This window comes from Eretmochelys imbricata, chromosome 10, assembly GCF_965152235.1.
Source record: "Eretmochelys imbricata isolate rEreImb1 chromosome 10, rEreImb1.hap1, whole genome shotgun sequence".
Taxonomy (NCBI): domain Eukaryota; kingdom Metazoa; phylum Chordata; order Testudines; family Cheloniidae; genus Eretmochelys; species Eretmochelys imbricata.
The window spans coordinates 10006792-10022856 of NC_135581.1; the positions used below are offsets into that span (position 1 = coordinate 10006792).

General features: G+C 44.5%; 1 protein-coding gene across 2 annotated transcripts in view; it reads right to left on the minus strand.

Moving 5' to 3' along the window:
- FOXK1 (forkhead box K1) overlaps positions 1-15525 on the minus strand; it is a 73015-nt gene extending 57490 nt beyond the window's left edge. For both annotated transcript variants that reach the window (XM_077828022.1, XM_077828021.1), the window contains exon 1: positions 15143-15525. In XM_077828022.1, coding sequence (XP_077684148.1) covers positions 15143-15525 — 383 coding nt within the window. The remainder of the gene's footprint in view (positions 1-15142) is intronic.
- Positions 15526-16065: the final 540 nt, after the last annotated feature.

The following is a 16065-nucleotide window of genomic DNA, read 5'->3' on the forward strand; positions in this document are numbered from 1 at the left end:
GTACTCCATAAACAATCAAATGGCAAAGTCGCTATGAAATCTTCTGGAAACACAACTGTCCTGTGATCTTGCTTTTCTGCACAATTTCACTATGATGCTCATTTAACATACGAATTCTCATAAGGAAAGATCACATTCAAAAGGCTTGAACCTTCACTCTTAGAGGTCAATAGCAATGTTACCATTGACTTCAATGGGTACAGGATTGGGCTCATTGTTTGAGCGCTCTTTCAAGTGCCCAGCTCAAGCTCACAAAACTGTTAGGTTTCCATCGGCCTATGATGGAGAGTCTGCCTCTACCCTTTAAAAAGCATTTCACAACATGCAAAGTGACGGAGGTCAGTTAAATAGCAAATACCAGTTCTGCAATCTAGAATATTTAACTACTTAATACTCCTGGAGACATGTACCCCTGATTTTTTCTACAAGATCCTGCTGACAACACAAGGCTAAATCAGGTTGCAAATCTACCACAGCAGGTAATTGCTAAAGAGGACTCTGAAGGGGATGAACATCACTTACATCTCTCTCAAGTTCCCCCAGCAGTCGTGAGGTTCGTTTCAAGAACTATTATGACCAGCTTTAAAATTAGATTTAAGTAACCAGAAGTAATTGCTGCTCAGAGTCATAATTTAAAGTGTTAATATTATTGGTTAGTTTACTACAGACCGTTTTAGTAGGAACAGCCAGCTAACGTGCTTCTCCTTCAATCATAAACCACCATCCACACCTACTTCAGGGCAAGAAAAGCCCTAGCTGCACACACCCACAAAGAACCTCCTCGTGACAATTTCTACAAATGCAGTTATATTTAATAAGAAATTATACATTACACTGAAAATTAAAAATTTAGAGACAGTAGAAAATTGAATTGATTGTAAAACTTAAACTCCAAAGAGTACTAATTATCCATGTCCATATTTAACCTAATACAACATTCTTAAACTTATCTGAAACTGTTACAGAATTTCCAGTCTGCCATAAAACCTAGCCCCTTCCTTTTACTGAAGAAAACTGGTCAAACTCGCCATGGACACATGGGGCCTTCAATGAATTCTTCGATGAACTTCTCTTGACAATGTCATCCCATTACTACAAATATCCCACTCCTCAGGTATTTTTATACCTTGGAGGAGGAGAAGAATTACCCATCTGAAGAGAGAAAAGGACGACTTGTGGCATCTTAAGAGACTAACAAATTTATTTGAGCATAAGCTTTCGTGAGCTACAACTCACTTCATCGGATGCATACAATGAAGAGACCAATTCATAAAATACCTTAACACAATTTCCATGGGAGAGGCACTGTTTTAGCATCTTTGTTGAATACACTAAATTAGTTTAATTGTCATGCAAATTATATTTGTTATGCCATCAACTTTCTCCTAATGGGCCATTCATCACTAGTTTTCTTTGAAGCCAGCTGATCTTTAAGGTCCCTCAATCCATCTCAAAATGTCTTAAATTTTCAAAACTGAGGAACTACCTCTTACATTAGCATAGGCTGTGTGAATTTCACAGATTGCTTTGCTTTCCACAACATTTCTACTTCCCACTTACATCTACCACAAGAAACTTAAGCAGGGGATGTTACTAACCTTTAAATTAAATCACGCTTGCTAAGAGGATTCTAACACAATGCACCACCGTTATACATTTTCCTCTGAGCCTGGTTCAGTTCAATGGGACTTGGAGCGAACTTATGTACTATTTATGTACATTATAAAAAACCTATCCAGATGGATTTAGACTTTATGAAACGCTCATTCAAGTCCATTCTGCTCCCTGTGAAGACATTTCATAATCCACTCAATACCCAGCAGATGAAGCTAGGATTACTGTTTAAAGAGGTGATCTGAGGCTATCTTTAAAATATAATTTAAACCCTCTGATTGCTGGCATTTTCCAGACTCCAAGCCACATAAATGCTTAGGGCAATACATGGTGTATAATACACATGCATGCCCGTAGCATCCAGAGTGAAGATGAACTTCAAAACAAAGCTTGGGAAGAGGGCCCAGAAATTCTGAGCTGGTTAGTCTCAACTCACATACCCATTAAAGAGGCTAATTCCACGCTCACGGTATTCTGCAAGGGAAGAGCTCACTGGATCAACTTCTGAAAAGCTGTATAGCAGGATAGGGTTCAGATGTCAAAGAACAAAATAAAACTATCCCCAGATTATAGCCAGTAAGCGAGAAAGAGGTTTAATACATTTAAACTCATCCAGTTTTTATTACTGTGCTGAGGGCTTTTTTCACTGAAAATAGTTTACCAAGGCAGAACAACACTGCCTTTTCCAAAATGGCAGCATGCACTCACTACCTTTAAACCATGAAACTGAGATAATTTACCCAACTATTGATGTATTCTCTTCCTCCTGCCCTTGCCCCTCCAATCTACTACAGTACATGGAAACAGAAGAAACTTTCCTCTGAGTTTTAATACTTGTATTTAATTTGGAAGCGTTAGAAGAACTTCACAGTTAATATCTCAGCTCCCTAAGGAAAAAGACACTAAGTTCTTCCTCTCGAGCTTTTTTTTTTTTAAATTAATTAATTAATTAATTCTTAGTCCATGTCTGCACCAGGGGTGCTACAGCAGGATAGCTATGCTACTGTTGCATCATAGAGTAGATACTTCCTACAGGGATGGAAGAGGTTTTCCCCGTCAACGTAGGCAATCCACCTCCCCAAGCAGGTAGTTAGGTTTACAGAAGGATTCTTCCATCAAACTAGCTGCATTTACACCAATGCTTAGTTTGGCATAACTATGTTGATCAGAATATTAAGTGTAGACCAGACCTTGCTTGCAACACTTCCTGCTTTGTGCTCCAGAAGCACAAAGCACATCAAAAGGAACAAGGGACCGCTTGGAGAAAGAGCATTTATCCTCTTGCAGAGAAGAGCCCTTCACAGAGATTTTGGCTTATCACACAACAAGAGGGTATCTGGTTCATTTAGCCACAAAACAGAAGAATCTAGAGTACATTCAGATAATTTTAAACAGATCAAGTCTAGATCTAAACTACTTGAGGGTAGCCATTTATAATAGGCAGTTTATGAGTGCCTCGTTTACACCTCATGGAGTACAGAGATAGTTGGAAATAGGTTTCTATCTTAAGGTTATGTCTACACTTGCAGAGTTTTTGCACTGTCAGTTTCAACAGTGATAGTGAACCGGTGAAAGAAAAGGTGAAAGAAAAGCGCTGATTTGTGTACTCACTAACTTCCACAGACATCAGAGAGTGTTTACATTTGCAGCACTTCCTCCCATGAGAGCAGCACTCAGAGGGCAGCTATCCCACAGTGCAGCTCTCTCCATTTTGACAACTGGTCTTGTGGGAAGGGGCGGGGGGAGGGGGTGATCGCAGGGCATCCTGGGTCCCTGCACAGCCTCCTCTTCCCAAACACTGATCAGCTCCTGTAGCTCAGCATTGCTCCAAGCAGGGGATCATTTGATCCGTTACCTGGCCAGATAAGTGAGCACTTGCCAAGAAAACAATAAGGGGAGTTTCAAAGTTCCCAGGACTTTACACAGGGAGGAGTGTATGCCTGTTTACCTGGTGTCAGAGCAGCAGAGCTGCTGGCCAGAGTGGTCACCTAGGCAATGTGGGATATCTTCCGGAGGCTAAAAGCTCTGTAAATGGGAAGAATGTGTCTTCGCTTGCACATCACCACAAAAGCATCACCGGTAAAAGCTGTACGCCTCTCGTGGAGGTGGTTTTCTTTTTGTGGTGAAACTTCTGAGTTTCACCGCAAAAAGTCACTGGCAAGTGTAGACGCTCCCACGGTTTTTGTGCAAAAAAGGGACTTTTCCCCACTTTAAATGGCAAATGTAGACATGCCCTAAACACTGGATGGGAATATCCTTTTCCCATCTTAGGCTATGTCTACACTACACAGCTTTTAGCGACATAGCTGTGTTCCTACAGCCGTGCCGCTAAAAGTCACACAGTGTAGCCGCTGTTTGTCAGATCTCCTGCCAATGAAAAACTTTCATCCCAACGAGCGACATTTGCGTTATCAGCAGGACAGCACTCCTGCCAAAAACGCACTGTTCACACTGGCGCTTATTGTCACCAAAACTTTTTGTCTTTCAGGGAGGGCTTTTTCAAACAACTCTGAAAGACAAAAGTTTTGTCATTCATTTGCCAGTGTAGACACAGCCTAAGTAACACTGTTATACCTGAACAGGCAGAAAAGGGCATCAGCTCTGGCCCCGATATTCCATTACTACACAATAACAATAACTAAGGCTATGTCTACACTGGCAATTGAGTGACAAAACTTATCTTTCACAGGTGCTGCACTGCCGTCCTCAAAAGACAAAAAGTTTTGCCGTGGCAAGTGCTAGTGTAAACAGTGCATTGTCGGCAGGAGTGCTCTCCTGTCGAGAACGCAAACCCTGCTTGTTTGGGGGGGGGGGGGGAGTATTTTTTGGCAAAAGTGCCAACAAACAGAGTTTACACCGCTCGACTTTTAGCGACACGCTGTGTCGCTAAAAGCCATGTAGTGTAGACAAAGCCTAATATGTTCCAGGCTCTAACCTCGCTTGATGATCTTTGTTTAATTATTTCCACACCGATCATGGCTTGCCTCATTATACAGGGATCAGGGGGAGGAGGAGGAGGAAGGGGAAATGGTACAAGCAAGAATGCTATGGATGCACAGCCGAATAGACAAGACAGAAGCAAAGGACTGCCAAATTATCGAACTTGATAGTGGCATCAAAACGTCCACCTACATGAAGTGGGCTGGAGGTCAATCCAAGGCAGTCTTGGAGGCAGTGGATCTCTGTCACAAGGAAATTTTAATCAATATGCAAGTGGTAGTTTGCACAACACTTCCACACTGATGGCCTATTCTCAGAGGTTTGGACTAGGTCTTGAAATGAGTGGATATGAGGAACACACAAATTCACAAGACTACAGAAGAATCTATGTGGCTGTTCATTTTTTGGTTTGGTTTTGTTTTAAAATCAGAAATGCCTATCTGCCAGGTTGACACCTGGGATCAGTTTCTATTCCTGGTCTCTTCCTCCTCCCAAACAGCCAGGGGCTTTGCGCACTGAAGAATCCATATTTCTTATGCCCTGAAGAGAGGAAAGTTCCTTAGGTTGCTCAACAGCAATCCTTGTAACAAGTGCACAAACTGACTCTGCAAGGACTCCAGTCCTGCTTAGCCAGAAGTTTGGTGACTGCAGCATGTAGCCTTGAGGGAGACAGAAGATTAAAATGGCTTGTGTGAAGAATTCCTAGCTCTGTTAAAGGTGATGTGCAAAAGGGAAAAACTGGGCTTGTTTTTTTGTGTGTCTTTCTTTGTTTTGTTTTTGGGGAGGGAGGTGGTGTGCTTCTTAATTATATGTGAAGGCAGCCTGAAAGGTTTTTGTCTCCTTCCAAACTAAAAAGCAGATTGGGGTGGGAGGTCTCTGCTTGTTTGTTTACATTAAAAATTCAGGTCTTATCTACTCTGCAAGACTCTATGGCCACTGGAATCAAGGTATCACTACAGGCTGAGAGCAACTGGGAGGGGACAGAAATTTTAGTCAAATTGTTCTTGTTTGATTTTGTTAACACCTATGTCAGTGGTTCCCAAACTTGTTCCGCCGCTCGTGCAGGGAAAGCCCCTGGCGGGCCAGGCCGGTTTGTTTACCTGCCGCGTCCGCAGGTTTGGCCGATCGCGCCTTCCAGTGGCCACGTTTCGCCGCTCCAGGCCAATGGGAACCGCTGGAGGCTGCCAACAGCTCCCACTGGCCTAGAGCGGCAAACCGCGGCCACTGGAAGGCGCGATTGGCCAAACCTGCGGACGTGGCAGGTAAACAAACCGGCCTGGCCCGCCAGGGGCTTTCCCTACACGAGCGGCGGAACCAGTTTGGGAACCACTGACCTATGGAATTCCTAAATGCAATGGACACTTGGGAGCAAAGAAGTTTGGTAAAGATTCAACATCCCAACTCTCTCAGTTAAGGTAGGAGAGCTCACAATGCACCTCTCCAAGAGAGCCAAAAAAGTCTTCTAACAAAACCAGAGAAGAACAGACCTACATACATGATTTTTCCTAACGTAAAACTTCACACTCTCTTTATACATCATAAATGAGCCCAAAAAAAGGAAGGAGAGCAAACACTCCATTGTTTAAAAATCCCGTGCAGGTACACAGAGGACACTTTCCACGGAAGAAAAAATCCATTACACTACAACAATTAAAAGGATTATCCAAAAACAACACTCTTTTTAAAAGTTCTTTTAAAATAACTAAGACAAGATGTTGTTTGACATTTTTCAGTCACAAAATCTTAAATTATAGTAGTTGCATACTTAAGTCTAGGCTTCTACTATAATGCTATCAGCATGTTTGAAATTGTACTGATGATAAAATGCACCAAGACATGAGGAAAGAAACAGTAGTGTTACAAAGAGCAAGGCACACAAGGCAGTGAAGCAGCTACAGGGTATTAGGCTGTTAAGGTTTTTAAATGCTGTTGTCAAATAAAATAAATATTTCATACAAATTAATTCCCATTCAAAAGGAATGCACTAATACACCTCACTGAACTGTTCTAAAGTCAATTTAACAGAATGATTTGCAACGGCATTCATGGACAACAGTGAATGGACATTAATTAAAGTCATATCTGCACTATGAAACAAGCAATTTACATGAACATATCTAAAAGAAAAATACTAGATGGACTTGCTTTTATATAAGCAATGTTAGTTTGCCACATTTGAAATTGTTTCTTGCTATTTCAGTTGGTTTAAGAAATATAAATATTGAAATGAACACATGATTGAAGATAACACATGTTATTGTGTTGTCAAACAGAAGATGAAACATTAATCCAATGGACTACTAAAAGTTGCCTTTTTGTGGCCAACATGGATTAGATACACCAGTTTTTTCCTTCAGCTTTTTCACTCTGCAGGTCTGTTCACAAGACAAAAATCTTCTAATCCAATCTGCTTTCCCATTCCTCCAATCCCCAAGTACTTGGCTCTCAGTATGTTTATTCTATGTTGCAGACCACCAGAGGTTCCACAGACCACATTCATCCCAGAACTGAAGTCGTCCTGGGTTATAAATCCACAGCATGGTTAGTTCCTGTGCTAGACAAGGGAATATCCTAGCCATGGGTCTGCAGTCCTAATGAGATCCATAGGACACAGCTAGGAGATTGGGCACGGTACCACCAAAAAAAAAGAAGTCACATACAATTGGTTAAAAGTATTGTTGCGTGTCAAATGTCCTTTTAATAGGGAGTACTATAGAAAATGTTTGGCAAGTTCTGTCCCAAAGGATGACAGACAGAAAGCATTATTTAGGTATACAAAGTATTTAAGAGGGAAATAAATTCACTTGTGATGTTCTAAAGCGTGTGTTTTCAACCACATCTGCCACATTTCCACTTGGTCTGGAAAGGGAAAACTGGCTCACCTGCACCACGTTTATGCAACTGTAAACCTAAAGCAGGGTCTGTTATGCCTTTCCTGTTACAGTGCCCCTTGGCTCTGAACACAGAACACCCAGACATTGCCTCAGATGTTTATTGGAGGTAGAAGGTGCTCAGAAAATAAATTAGCACACACGTCAGAAGGCTTGATGTGGAGCCAAGCACTTGAAGAGATCCACCCCAGAACAAAGTCAGCTGGAGGTAACTGTCAAATTTCAAGCAATGGCTTAACAGCCATGCTAGGGTCTTTATGTTGCTTACTTTCCCCTAAAATGTAAAAATACAAACTCCCCTGAACACACACTGCTTAGCACACTTTTCAAGTTCCACAGTCTTCAACAGCTGTGGCAACCTGTCCTTTATGCTAGACACTAGTTGCTACATATAGGTCAGTCATATCATGCAGCTGCATGGCGAAAGCAGTAACATTAAGCAGTTTCCTGTTCTTTGCCAGCAGAGTTCCCCATAAAACTACTGTGCCAACCGCCACAAAAGGGAATTTGGCATTTCTCTGGACAGCTTACCAAACAGTTATTTGAGGGTATTTTCCACTGCATGCATCCGATGAAGTGGGTTTTAGCCCACGAAAGCTTATGCTCAAATAAATGTGTTAGTCTCTGCGGTGCCACAAGTCCTCCTCGTTCTTTTTATTTGAGGGTAGTTACTCAGGGCTTGCCTGCGCCGCTGAAGCGCTTCAGTGAAGACCGTACCTACGCCGACAGGAGGGTTTCTCTCATCAGCTTAAATACTCCACCTCCCCAAGAGGCGGTAGCTATGTCAACGGGAGAAGCCCTCCCGTTGAAACTGTGCTGTCTATACTGGGAGTTAGGCTGGTATAACTGCATGGCGTAGCAGTGTGAAAAATCCACAGTACTGAGCAATATAGTTATACCGACATAAGTTACTAGCGTAGACATGGTGTGGGGAACATTTTTACTAGCAGGGGCCACTGACCCACAGGGGGGAAAAAAAAAAAAAATCAGTTGCAGGCCACACACAGCCCTGAGGGGGGTCACAGAGGCTCGGGGTTTCCCCTGCAGTGGGGCGAGCTGGCGCTCGTGGCTCCAGCACCGTGGGGAGGGGGAGAACAGGAGGCGGGTAATGGAGCCTCGGGGTTTCCGCTAGGACTCAGGGCTGGGGCAGGGGTGCAACCTTCGGGAGGGAGTTTGGATGCTGGAGGGAGTTCAGAGCTGTGGCAGGGGGTTCGGGCTCCAGCAGGGCAGCGCTTATCTCAGGTGGCTCCTGGTCGGTGGTGAAGAGGGGCTAAGGGAGGCTCCCTGCCAGCTGGGGCTCCGCGCTCCTCCCAGAAGCAACCACCATGTCCAGCCCCTAGGTGGAGGGATCAGGGGCCTCTGCGCAGTGCATGCTGCCTGCACTCGCAGGTACCATGCCTGCAACTCCCACTGGCCACGGTTTCCGGCGAATGGGAGCTGCACAGCCAGCACGCGGAGCTTCCCTGATCGCCCCTGCTCCTATGGGCCACAGGGACATGCCGGTTGTTTCCAGGAGCTGCGTGGAGCCAACTGGACTTCTGGCGAGCCGGTGCTTGCAGCTCCAGCCCCACACGGGGGCACCGAGGCTTGGGGTTTCTGGCCTGCAGCATAGAAACTTGCTGCAGGTCGGATTAAATGAAGCAGTGGGCAGCAGGTCCCCCACTCCTGGTGTGGACCAAACCTAAGAATAAGGGTGGGTTATTTCAATTTAATTAACTCTCTCCAGCTAAACTGAAATAAGCCTTTTTTAAACAGAAGTGAGTGTCCCACACAGCCTTTTGTGCAGGTTTATCAGCTTAAATTCAGCCCTTAAATTACACCAGTATGACACTCTTCTGTAGACAGCTCCTCCATATCCGAGTCACAAAGTATCAACTTTTTTAATGTTAGAAAAATCCCAAAATAATTTGTACAGTATCTTAGCCAAAAAGCTTACTGGGTACCAATGAACTGTATATCGAAAGGTCAAGTTATCTGATATTACAGACTCTTCAAGAAACTGTTCCAAAACAGACTTTGGAATCAAACATAAAAGCGTGAAAAACACTGTACATCATCAAGTAGTCCGATGACACTCAGATGATAAAGTTTTTTCTATCAAATCTTAAATGGAAATTTAACTATAAACGATGAAACAAGGGGGATGCATAACTACAGATCAAAATCTTTCTTCCTAAAAATATGCATTATATATTGGCTTCAGGTGTTCTGTTTTAACCGATAAACAGAAATAAAACCCTCCTGGTGCGCAAAAAAGAAAAAGTAAAAGAAAAGAAAGAGAAAAATTTGTATTTATCAAATACAGCAGAACATCAGTGTTACAAACACCAGAGTTATGAACTGACCAGTCAACCACACACCTCATTTGGAACCGGAAATATGCAATCAGGCAGCAGCAGAGAGAGAGACACACACGCAAATACAGTAGGTTACTGTGTTAAACTACTAAAAAAATAAAGGGAAAGCAGCATTTTTCTTCTGCATAGTAAAGTTTCAAAGCTGTATTAAGTCAATGTTCAGTTGTAAGCTTTGGAAAGAACAACCATAATGTTTTGTTCAAAGTTACAAACAACCTCCATTCCTGAGGCGTTTGTAACTCTAAGGTTCTACTGTAAATACCAGCAATGGTTACTTGTCTCGAAGGGCTTGTTTACAAGGAGGAGTAATGCAGATTACAGGATGTGATTGCTCAAGCACACTAACATGTTCCACATTAATCAGTCCATGTAGACCCTGCTAGTGTGCACTAAAGGTTCCCTAGTATGCTTTAATATAGTGCTCTTTGAAACAGTACTACATTAAAGTGTAGTAGGAAAAATTACAAAGAAATCACTCACTACAGTATTTACAGAAGCGCTAATTATGCAATAGTTAAGAAATAGAACTTCATAGGAAAAGAGTGATCAGAATCGAAGATATACCTAAGCATTTCAGAAACAACTCTAGCTTTGCCATCGTGGTTATGTGGTCAAAGCATTTCCTTGGTATGCGTACATATACCTCACAATTCCCTCTGAGCTATAACACTATACACACTCCTACAACATGATGGCATCATTCTAACCACAAGAATGGAGCTTGAGTGGTTTATGAGGTCATTAAAACCCTGAAATACGTGCATATCAGTTTTCCTACGTTGTGCCGATTTTTACATTAGTCACATACTTGAATCCTACGGGCTAGCACTTATAAATTGCTTTGTGTTCCCCCCGCACCCTTTATACAACAACATTTATAAACAGAGAATGCTGGGAATAAAATCTTGTTCTTTTATGGATCACTAAACTAGCCTTTAATGCTTTAAACCCCAATCCTACAATTACTTATGCATATGTTTAGCTTTAGGCACTAGGAGTTGTCCCACTGAAGTGAACACGACTACTCACAGTGCATAATGTTAAGCAACGTGCATAAGTCTTTGCAAGATTAGGGTCTTAATGAAGCCTAAAGCTTTAGATAGGCATTTAATAAACTGGACAAAAATATATTGAACAGGAAAACCCCAATATTATAAACAGAACAGCAGATTCTTGGCAATATGCAGTCCAATGTTTAAATTTTCAATTTATAGCAGGGTTGATAAAAATGATTAAAAATTAAAAGCCAGTTTTACTTAAATTCATCTTATCGTTTAATTGGGTTTTTATTTATATGTTGTATTTCTTTACTGTCTTTCCATTTTATAGTCTTAAGTCACTAAAGTGGATGGTTTTGTACTAGTGTCTTTAGCTTCCTAATTGTTAAGAAAATTTCAGTTAACAGATGTTTTTCTGAGAAGCCCCTCCCTGAAAATGCTCATCTGTGATGAAAAACACAAGTCCAAGGCTTCATTAATGTCCTTACTCCAAGAACACCACAAACTCAAAACACAAAAATGATAAACAAATAGCCTATACAATATTTGCAACCATCACCAACTTCCAATAGACTCAATTCCCACAAGTTAAGAAAGCTCAAGTGCTTTGACCAGACTACACTCCTCCATCAACATTTGCAGTTTTGGTCAACGGGTCTTGCGAACCTAAGTGACTTCAGTGACTTTAAAAATCCCACTCGTAGGAGCTTAACTTTAGGCATCTGGTTTTGAAAATGTTAGCCTATGTGCATAAAAAACGGTCACAATACATTCTCAGGGAACTGGAAGTCTAAATAAATTTTCATTCTTAAAACTGAAACAATTTTGTTTTGAAGCTACAAAGATTTTATGACACAAAGAAAAAGGGTTGGCATAAAAATAGAATCAGCCCTTGACACTGCTAACACTTATGCATATGCTTGATTTTAAGCACATGAGTAGTCCCACTAAAGTCAAAATATGTACCTGCTTGTTTGCCTTAATTTTCAATATTTTGTTTTCTGCCTATAGCAGTTTTTAATACCCTTTAAATAGTGGCTATGTTAAACAACAGCCTTTATATTCTAGTTCATTATAAATTTTAACCTACAGATGCAACACACACAACTTTTCAAATTAGTTTTGCACAGTGTCAACCTGATTTAAACTTTTTTTTTTTTTTTTTAAATCAAGTGTTTTCATTGTTTCATCCTACTTTATTGAAAGCCAATTGCCACAGTTTAGAATACTAATAACGATCTCTGGATTGGTTCTCTCCTGTTAATCAGCTGGTTAAAGACCTTCAGTTTTACCTCAGGCCCTCAGGTCTTCCACCTAGCTTGGTTCCAGGGGATCACTAACCTCTAGGAAATGCCCTACTTGTTGGCCATTATTGCTTAATAATATTTCATAGCTGTGTCATCACATCTGTAAAATATAACCTTCCATAACGACACAGCTGTGAAATACAGTACTGCAGCCTAGAATATGCACATGATGTAGGATGACAATCCAGCAAGTGCCTTTAAATTCCACAAGTTTGAAAGATACCATTTCCAGAGATATTCCCCATCTTCAAAATGGACGATTCTGATGGAAACTGTAGTTTTTCCATAACACTTTAAGCGAGCCCACTGTAAGCTCAGGAGAGAGTTTCTAACAAGACAAGGTATTTGGTATAATCTCATTTTTCCAGGAAACTTCTGAAGTGCAATGACGACAAAAGGTGAATTTAAATCAGGGAGTTCTTAAAAATGTTTCCACAGTGTGGATGACTTTTGAACACAGCGATTGTCTCCTGGACACCTCCCTCCCATTTATGATTGTATAGACAATCTCCCTCCCCTAACATCCCTGTAACAACAGCAATTAAATACTCTTTAAACATATGCAATTTATTTTTATCAGTCTTTTACTGTGTTTCAGTCAGGTGGAAATAAGGTAATGAAGTCAGCACCATATGACTAGCCAGCAATCTGAAGACCTCCACAAGTACCCCTTGAACCACCATAGGTGAACTCTAATTTAAATCATTTGACGGAACTTCCATTAGATCATAACGCTTAATACAATGTTTAGATTCTTCTGCCACATTTACACACCATAGTACTGCCAGACCTGATAATGACATTCACATCAAATAATATTTCAGGATAAAATGTAGAGCAAGTTCTCAATATAAAATATTTAAAATTATCTCCATTTTTTATTGCTGACTATATTATTTAGACAGCAATAGATGTGCATGGTTCTTTACAGACACTGGGCCCAGGACCTAAAATTCTCTTTCTGTCAAGAGCACGGAGAGAAGAGTGGACAGAAGATCAGTGCATACCAAGCTTCAGGCAAGTTGTTTGTTTATTTTTTGTTTTACATCTGAGTTATAAACCCCTGATTGCCTAGAGGACATGGGGAAGATGGAAGTTGTTTACCTGGAATGAACAAGAGGGCAAATTCCTTTAGAAAAGTGTTTTGCCATCAATCTACTTTACAGCTTGGAAAGGAGGGGCATGAAGTTCATTTACATGGATCATAAACAGTGGCCCAGAAGAGAGGGTGTCTTACTGTGCAAGGCTCCTAATTGTACAGAAAAAAGTAAATAAACTCCTCCCCTACAAGTGATGAAGGGAGAGTGGGGGGAAATCACCTTTTCCACTCTGCGAGTCACGAGCAAGTAGAGGGAAAAGAAACAGTGAATTCTCTGCTTGAGAGTATTGTGGGCACAATACTTATGAATAACTACATGAAGAAACACAATGACAGGGAGGAGATGAAGCTCACACAAATGAATCCAGAACCAAGAGGGAGCAATGCAACAGAAATGCCCCAGGCTTTAGGGGGCTTGTTTTACAAAGAAAGATTAATTAAACAGTCAGTCAAAGGACATCTCCTTAGAAAATGAAACATATTTCAAAACCAAAACGCCTCAGAGAGCAAGCGGCTGGGAAGTTATAACTAAATTACTAAATACAAAAAGAAACAGCCAACAGAGGAAGTGAGTAATTAAAAAACTCTCTTCCGAGCAGAAGGCTGGTGAAAGAGGGATAACCCTTAGGGACCCTGCTGCTAGAGGTGAATGCTACTAAGGCCAAAAACTGCCAAATAAATCAGATGCCCATATAAACATGGTGAAATTAAGTGGAGAATAATAAATAAAATATTAATAATCTCTTGCATTTATACAGTGCTTTTTAGTCTCAGATTACATGTATTGTGTGTACAGTACAGCTTTATAGAGATATACACAGAGAGATTACGTCACCCACCACTAATATGCTGTCACCTTGGGGTAGAACGTGGTACCTGTTTAATAGTGCTCAGCCACAAAACACAACGTTTTCAGAGCAGAAAGTGGGGTGAAAAATCATTGTCTCCTCCGCAGGAGGAAGAACCCCAACCATTCCACCTGAGTAAACCCTGTAGCTTCCCTCTGCCACTGCCTGTTGCCTCCTCCATTTCCCAGAGGTGATAAAGCGACATGCTGCTGTTCCCCTGGAGTCTGAGAAAATAATTCCCCAACTAGCCTGTCCCCTCCCAATGGGTAAAACACTCCCCATTTCCTTTCACCTCCCCAGAGTTCTCCCGGGAAATGAAACACAGCTGCTCCTAAGAAAACTATCTGCCTCACTTCCCTTAGAGTGTTTGGGTCACACAGCCTCCCATCCAGCCTCCCGCCGGGGGTGGCAACCTCCAGCAAGACACCCCTAAGGGAGAACACCCTCTCCCAAAACAGCGTGCGCTCTCTCTCAGAAAAAAACAACCCCCCTTTCCTCATCCCCCACCCTGAGACATGACTCTTCTCTCGTGTGACAGGGGGGTGGGCAATGCCCTGCGTTCCCCCTCCATCCGGGTGGAAGTGACCAACACCCCTCCACTCTTCCCAGGGGGTCAGGGCACCCCATTACCTTTCCTTCCCCTACTTCTTGCCCTCCAACAGGGATACCCCACACACCCCTCCTTCCCATGGGGGTGGCGATGCCCCTTCTCCTGAGGGGAGGGCGCTCCCATGGGTGTGAAGGTGCCACCTTTTCCGGGCCTCCCCAGAGTGGGATGCCTCTGCCTGATCCCAGGAGAGTGGGGTGTCCCCTTTGCCCACGTCTCCCTGCGGGGGGGGGGGGGAGAAGGGGAATGAGGGTGCCCCCTCTCCTCAGAGGAGGGTGCCTCCTCCCTGCCCTGTGGGAAGGGGTGTCCCCTTTGCTCACGCCCCCCCCCAGGATAGGGGGGTCCCCCTTTTACTCCAAGGGGTGGGGAGCGCGGCCCCCGTTGGCCCACCCCCCCCCCAGGGTCGGGGGCCGCTCCCCCCCCGGCCCACGCCCCCTCAGGGCCGCCCCCCCCCCCTTGGCCCACGCCTGCCCGCGCTCACTGCGGGGGGAGCTGCAGGGCCGGGCCGCCCCGCCGCTGGAAGGCCCCGTCCACGAAGACGCCGTTCTTGCCGAGGCAGCGCAGGTAGAAGTGCGGCTCCTGGAAGCTGAGCTGCAGGTGGCGCCGGGAGATGAAGCTCGAGTGCCCCATGTTCACGTCCACCGAGCCCTGCGAGGAGTTGCGGCCTATGGTGACGGCCGCCTGCCGCATGAGGAACTCGAACTCGCGGCCCTGCAGGCGGGCCAGGGCCGGGCCCGGCGGGGCGGCGGCGGCGGGGCCCGGCAGCGCCGGCCCGGGAGGGGGCGCCGCGGCCGGGCTGCAGGGCGCCGAGCGCAGCGCCAGCAGGGCCCGGGCCCCGCTACTGTCCTCCCCGACTTCAGCCATGTTCCCAGGCAGGGAGCGAGCCAGCGTGCCGGCCTCCGGGGCGGAGCCGGCGGGGGAGGGAAGCGGGGCGGAGCCGGCGGGGGAGCAGCCCGGATCCGCCGCGTCTCTCTTCCCCGCCGAGCGACCGGCCCCGCGCGGCCCACCGCGGGGGGCGGGGGGGCGGCTGCGTGCGCGCGCAACGACGGCGCCCAGGCCGGTGTCCCCGAGCCGCCAGGGGCATGTGCGTGGGAGCGTGTGGGTGCTGTGGGCCACGTGCAGCTGCGCCGCACAAGCCTGGGTGTACACAAGGTGCGTGCGCGCGCGCGCGCGCATTCACAGGCGATCTGGCCGCTGCATGCCTGTGTGTGTACAAGTGTATGGCAGCAATCGTGCGCGTGGATGCACGGGGTGCCTTTGTTGTGTGTGCGTCACTGTGCCTATGTGCCCCCCGTCCTTTGTGTTTGCGGGCAGCCGTGCAGCGTTGGGCACGTGTGTGCTTCTGCTTCCGTCGTCACATCTGTGTGTAATTGTCTAGGCAGCTGCCGTCTGAATGTGTGCACG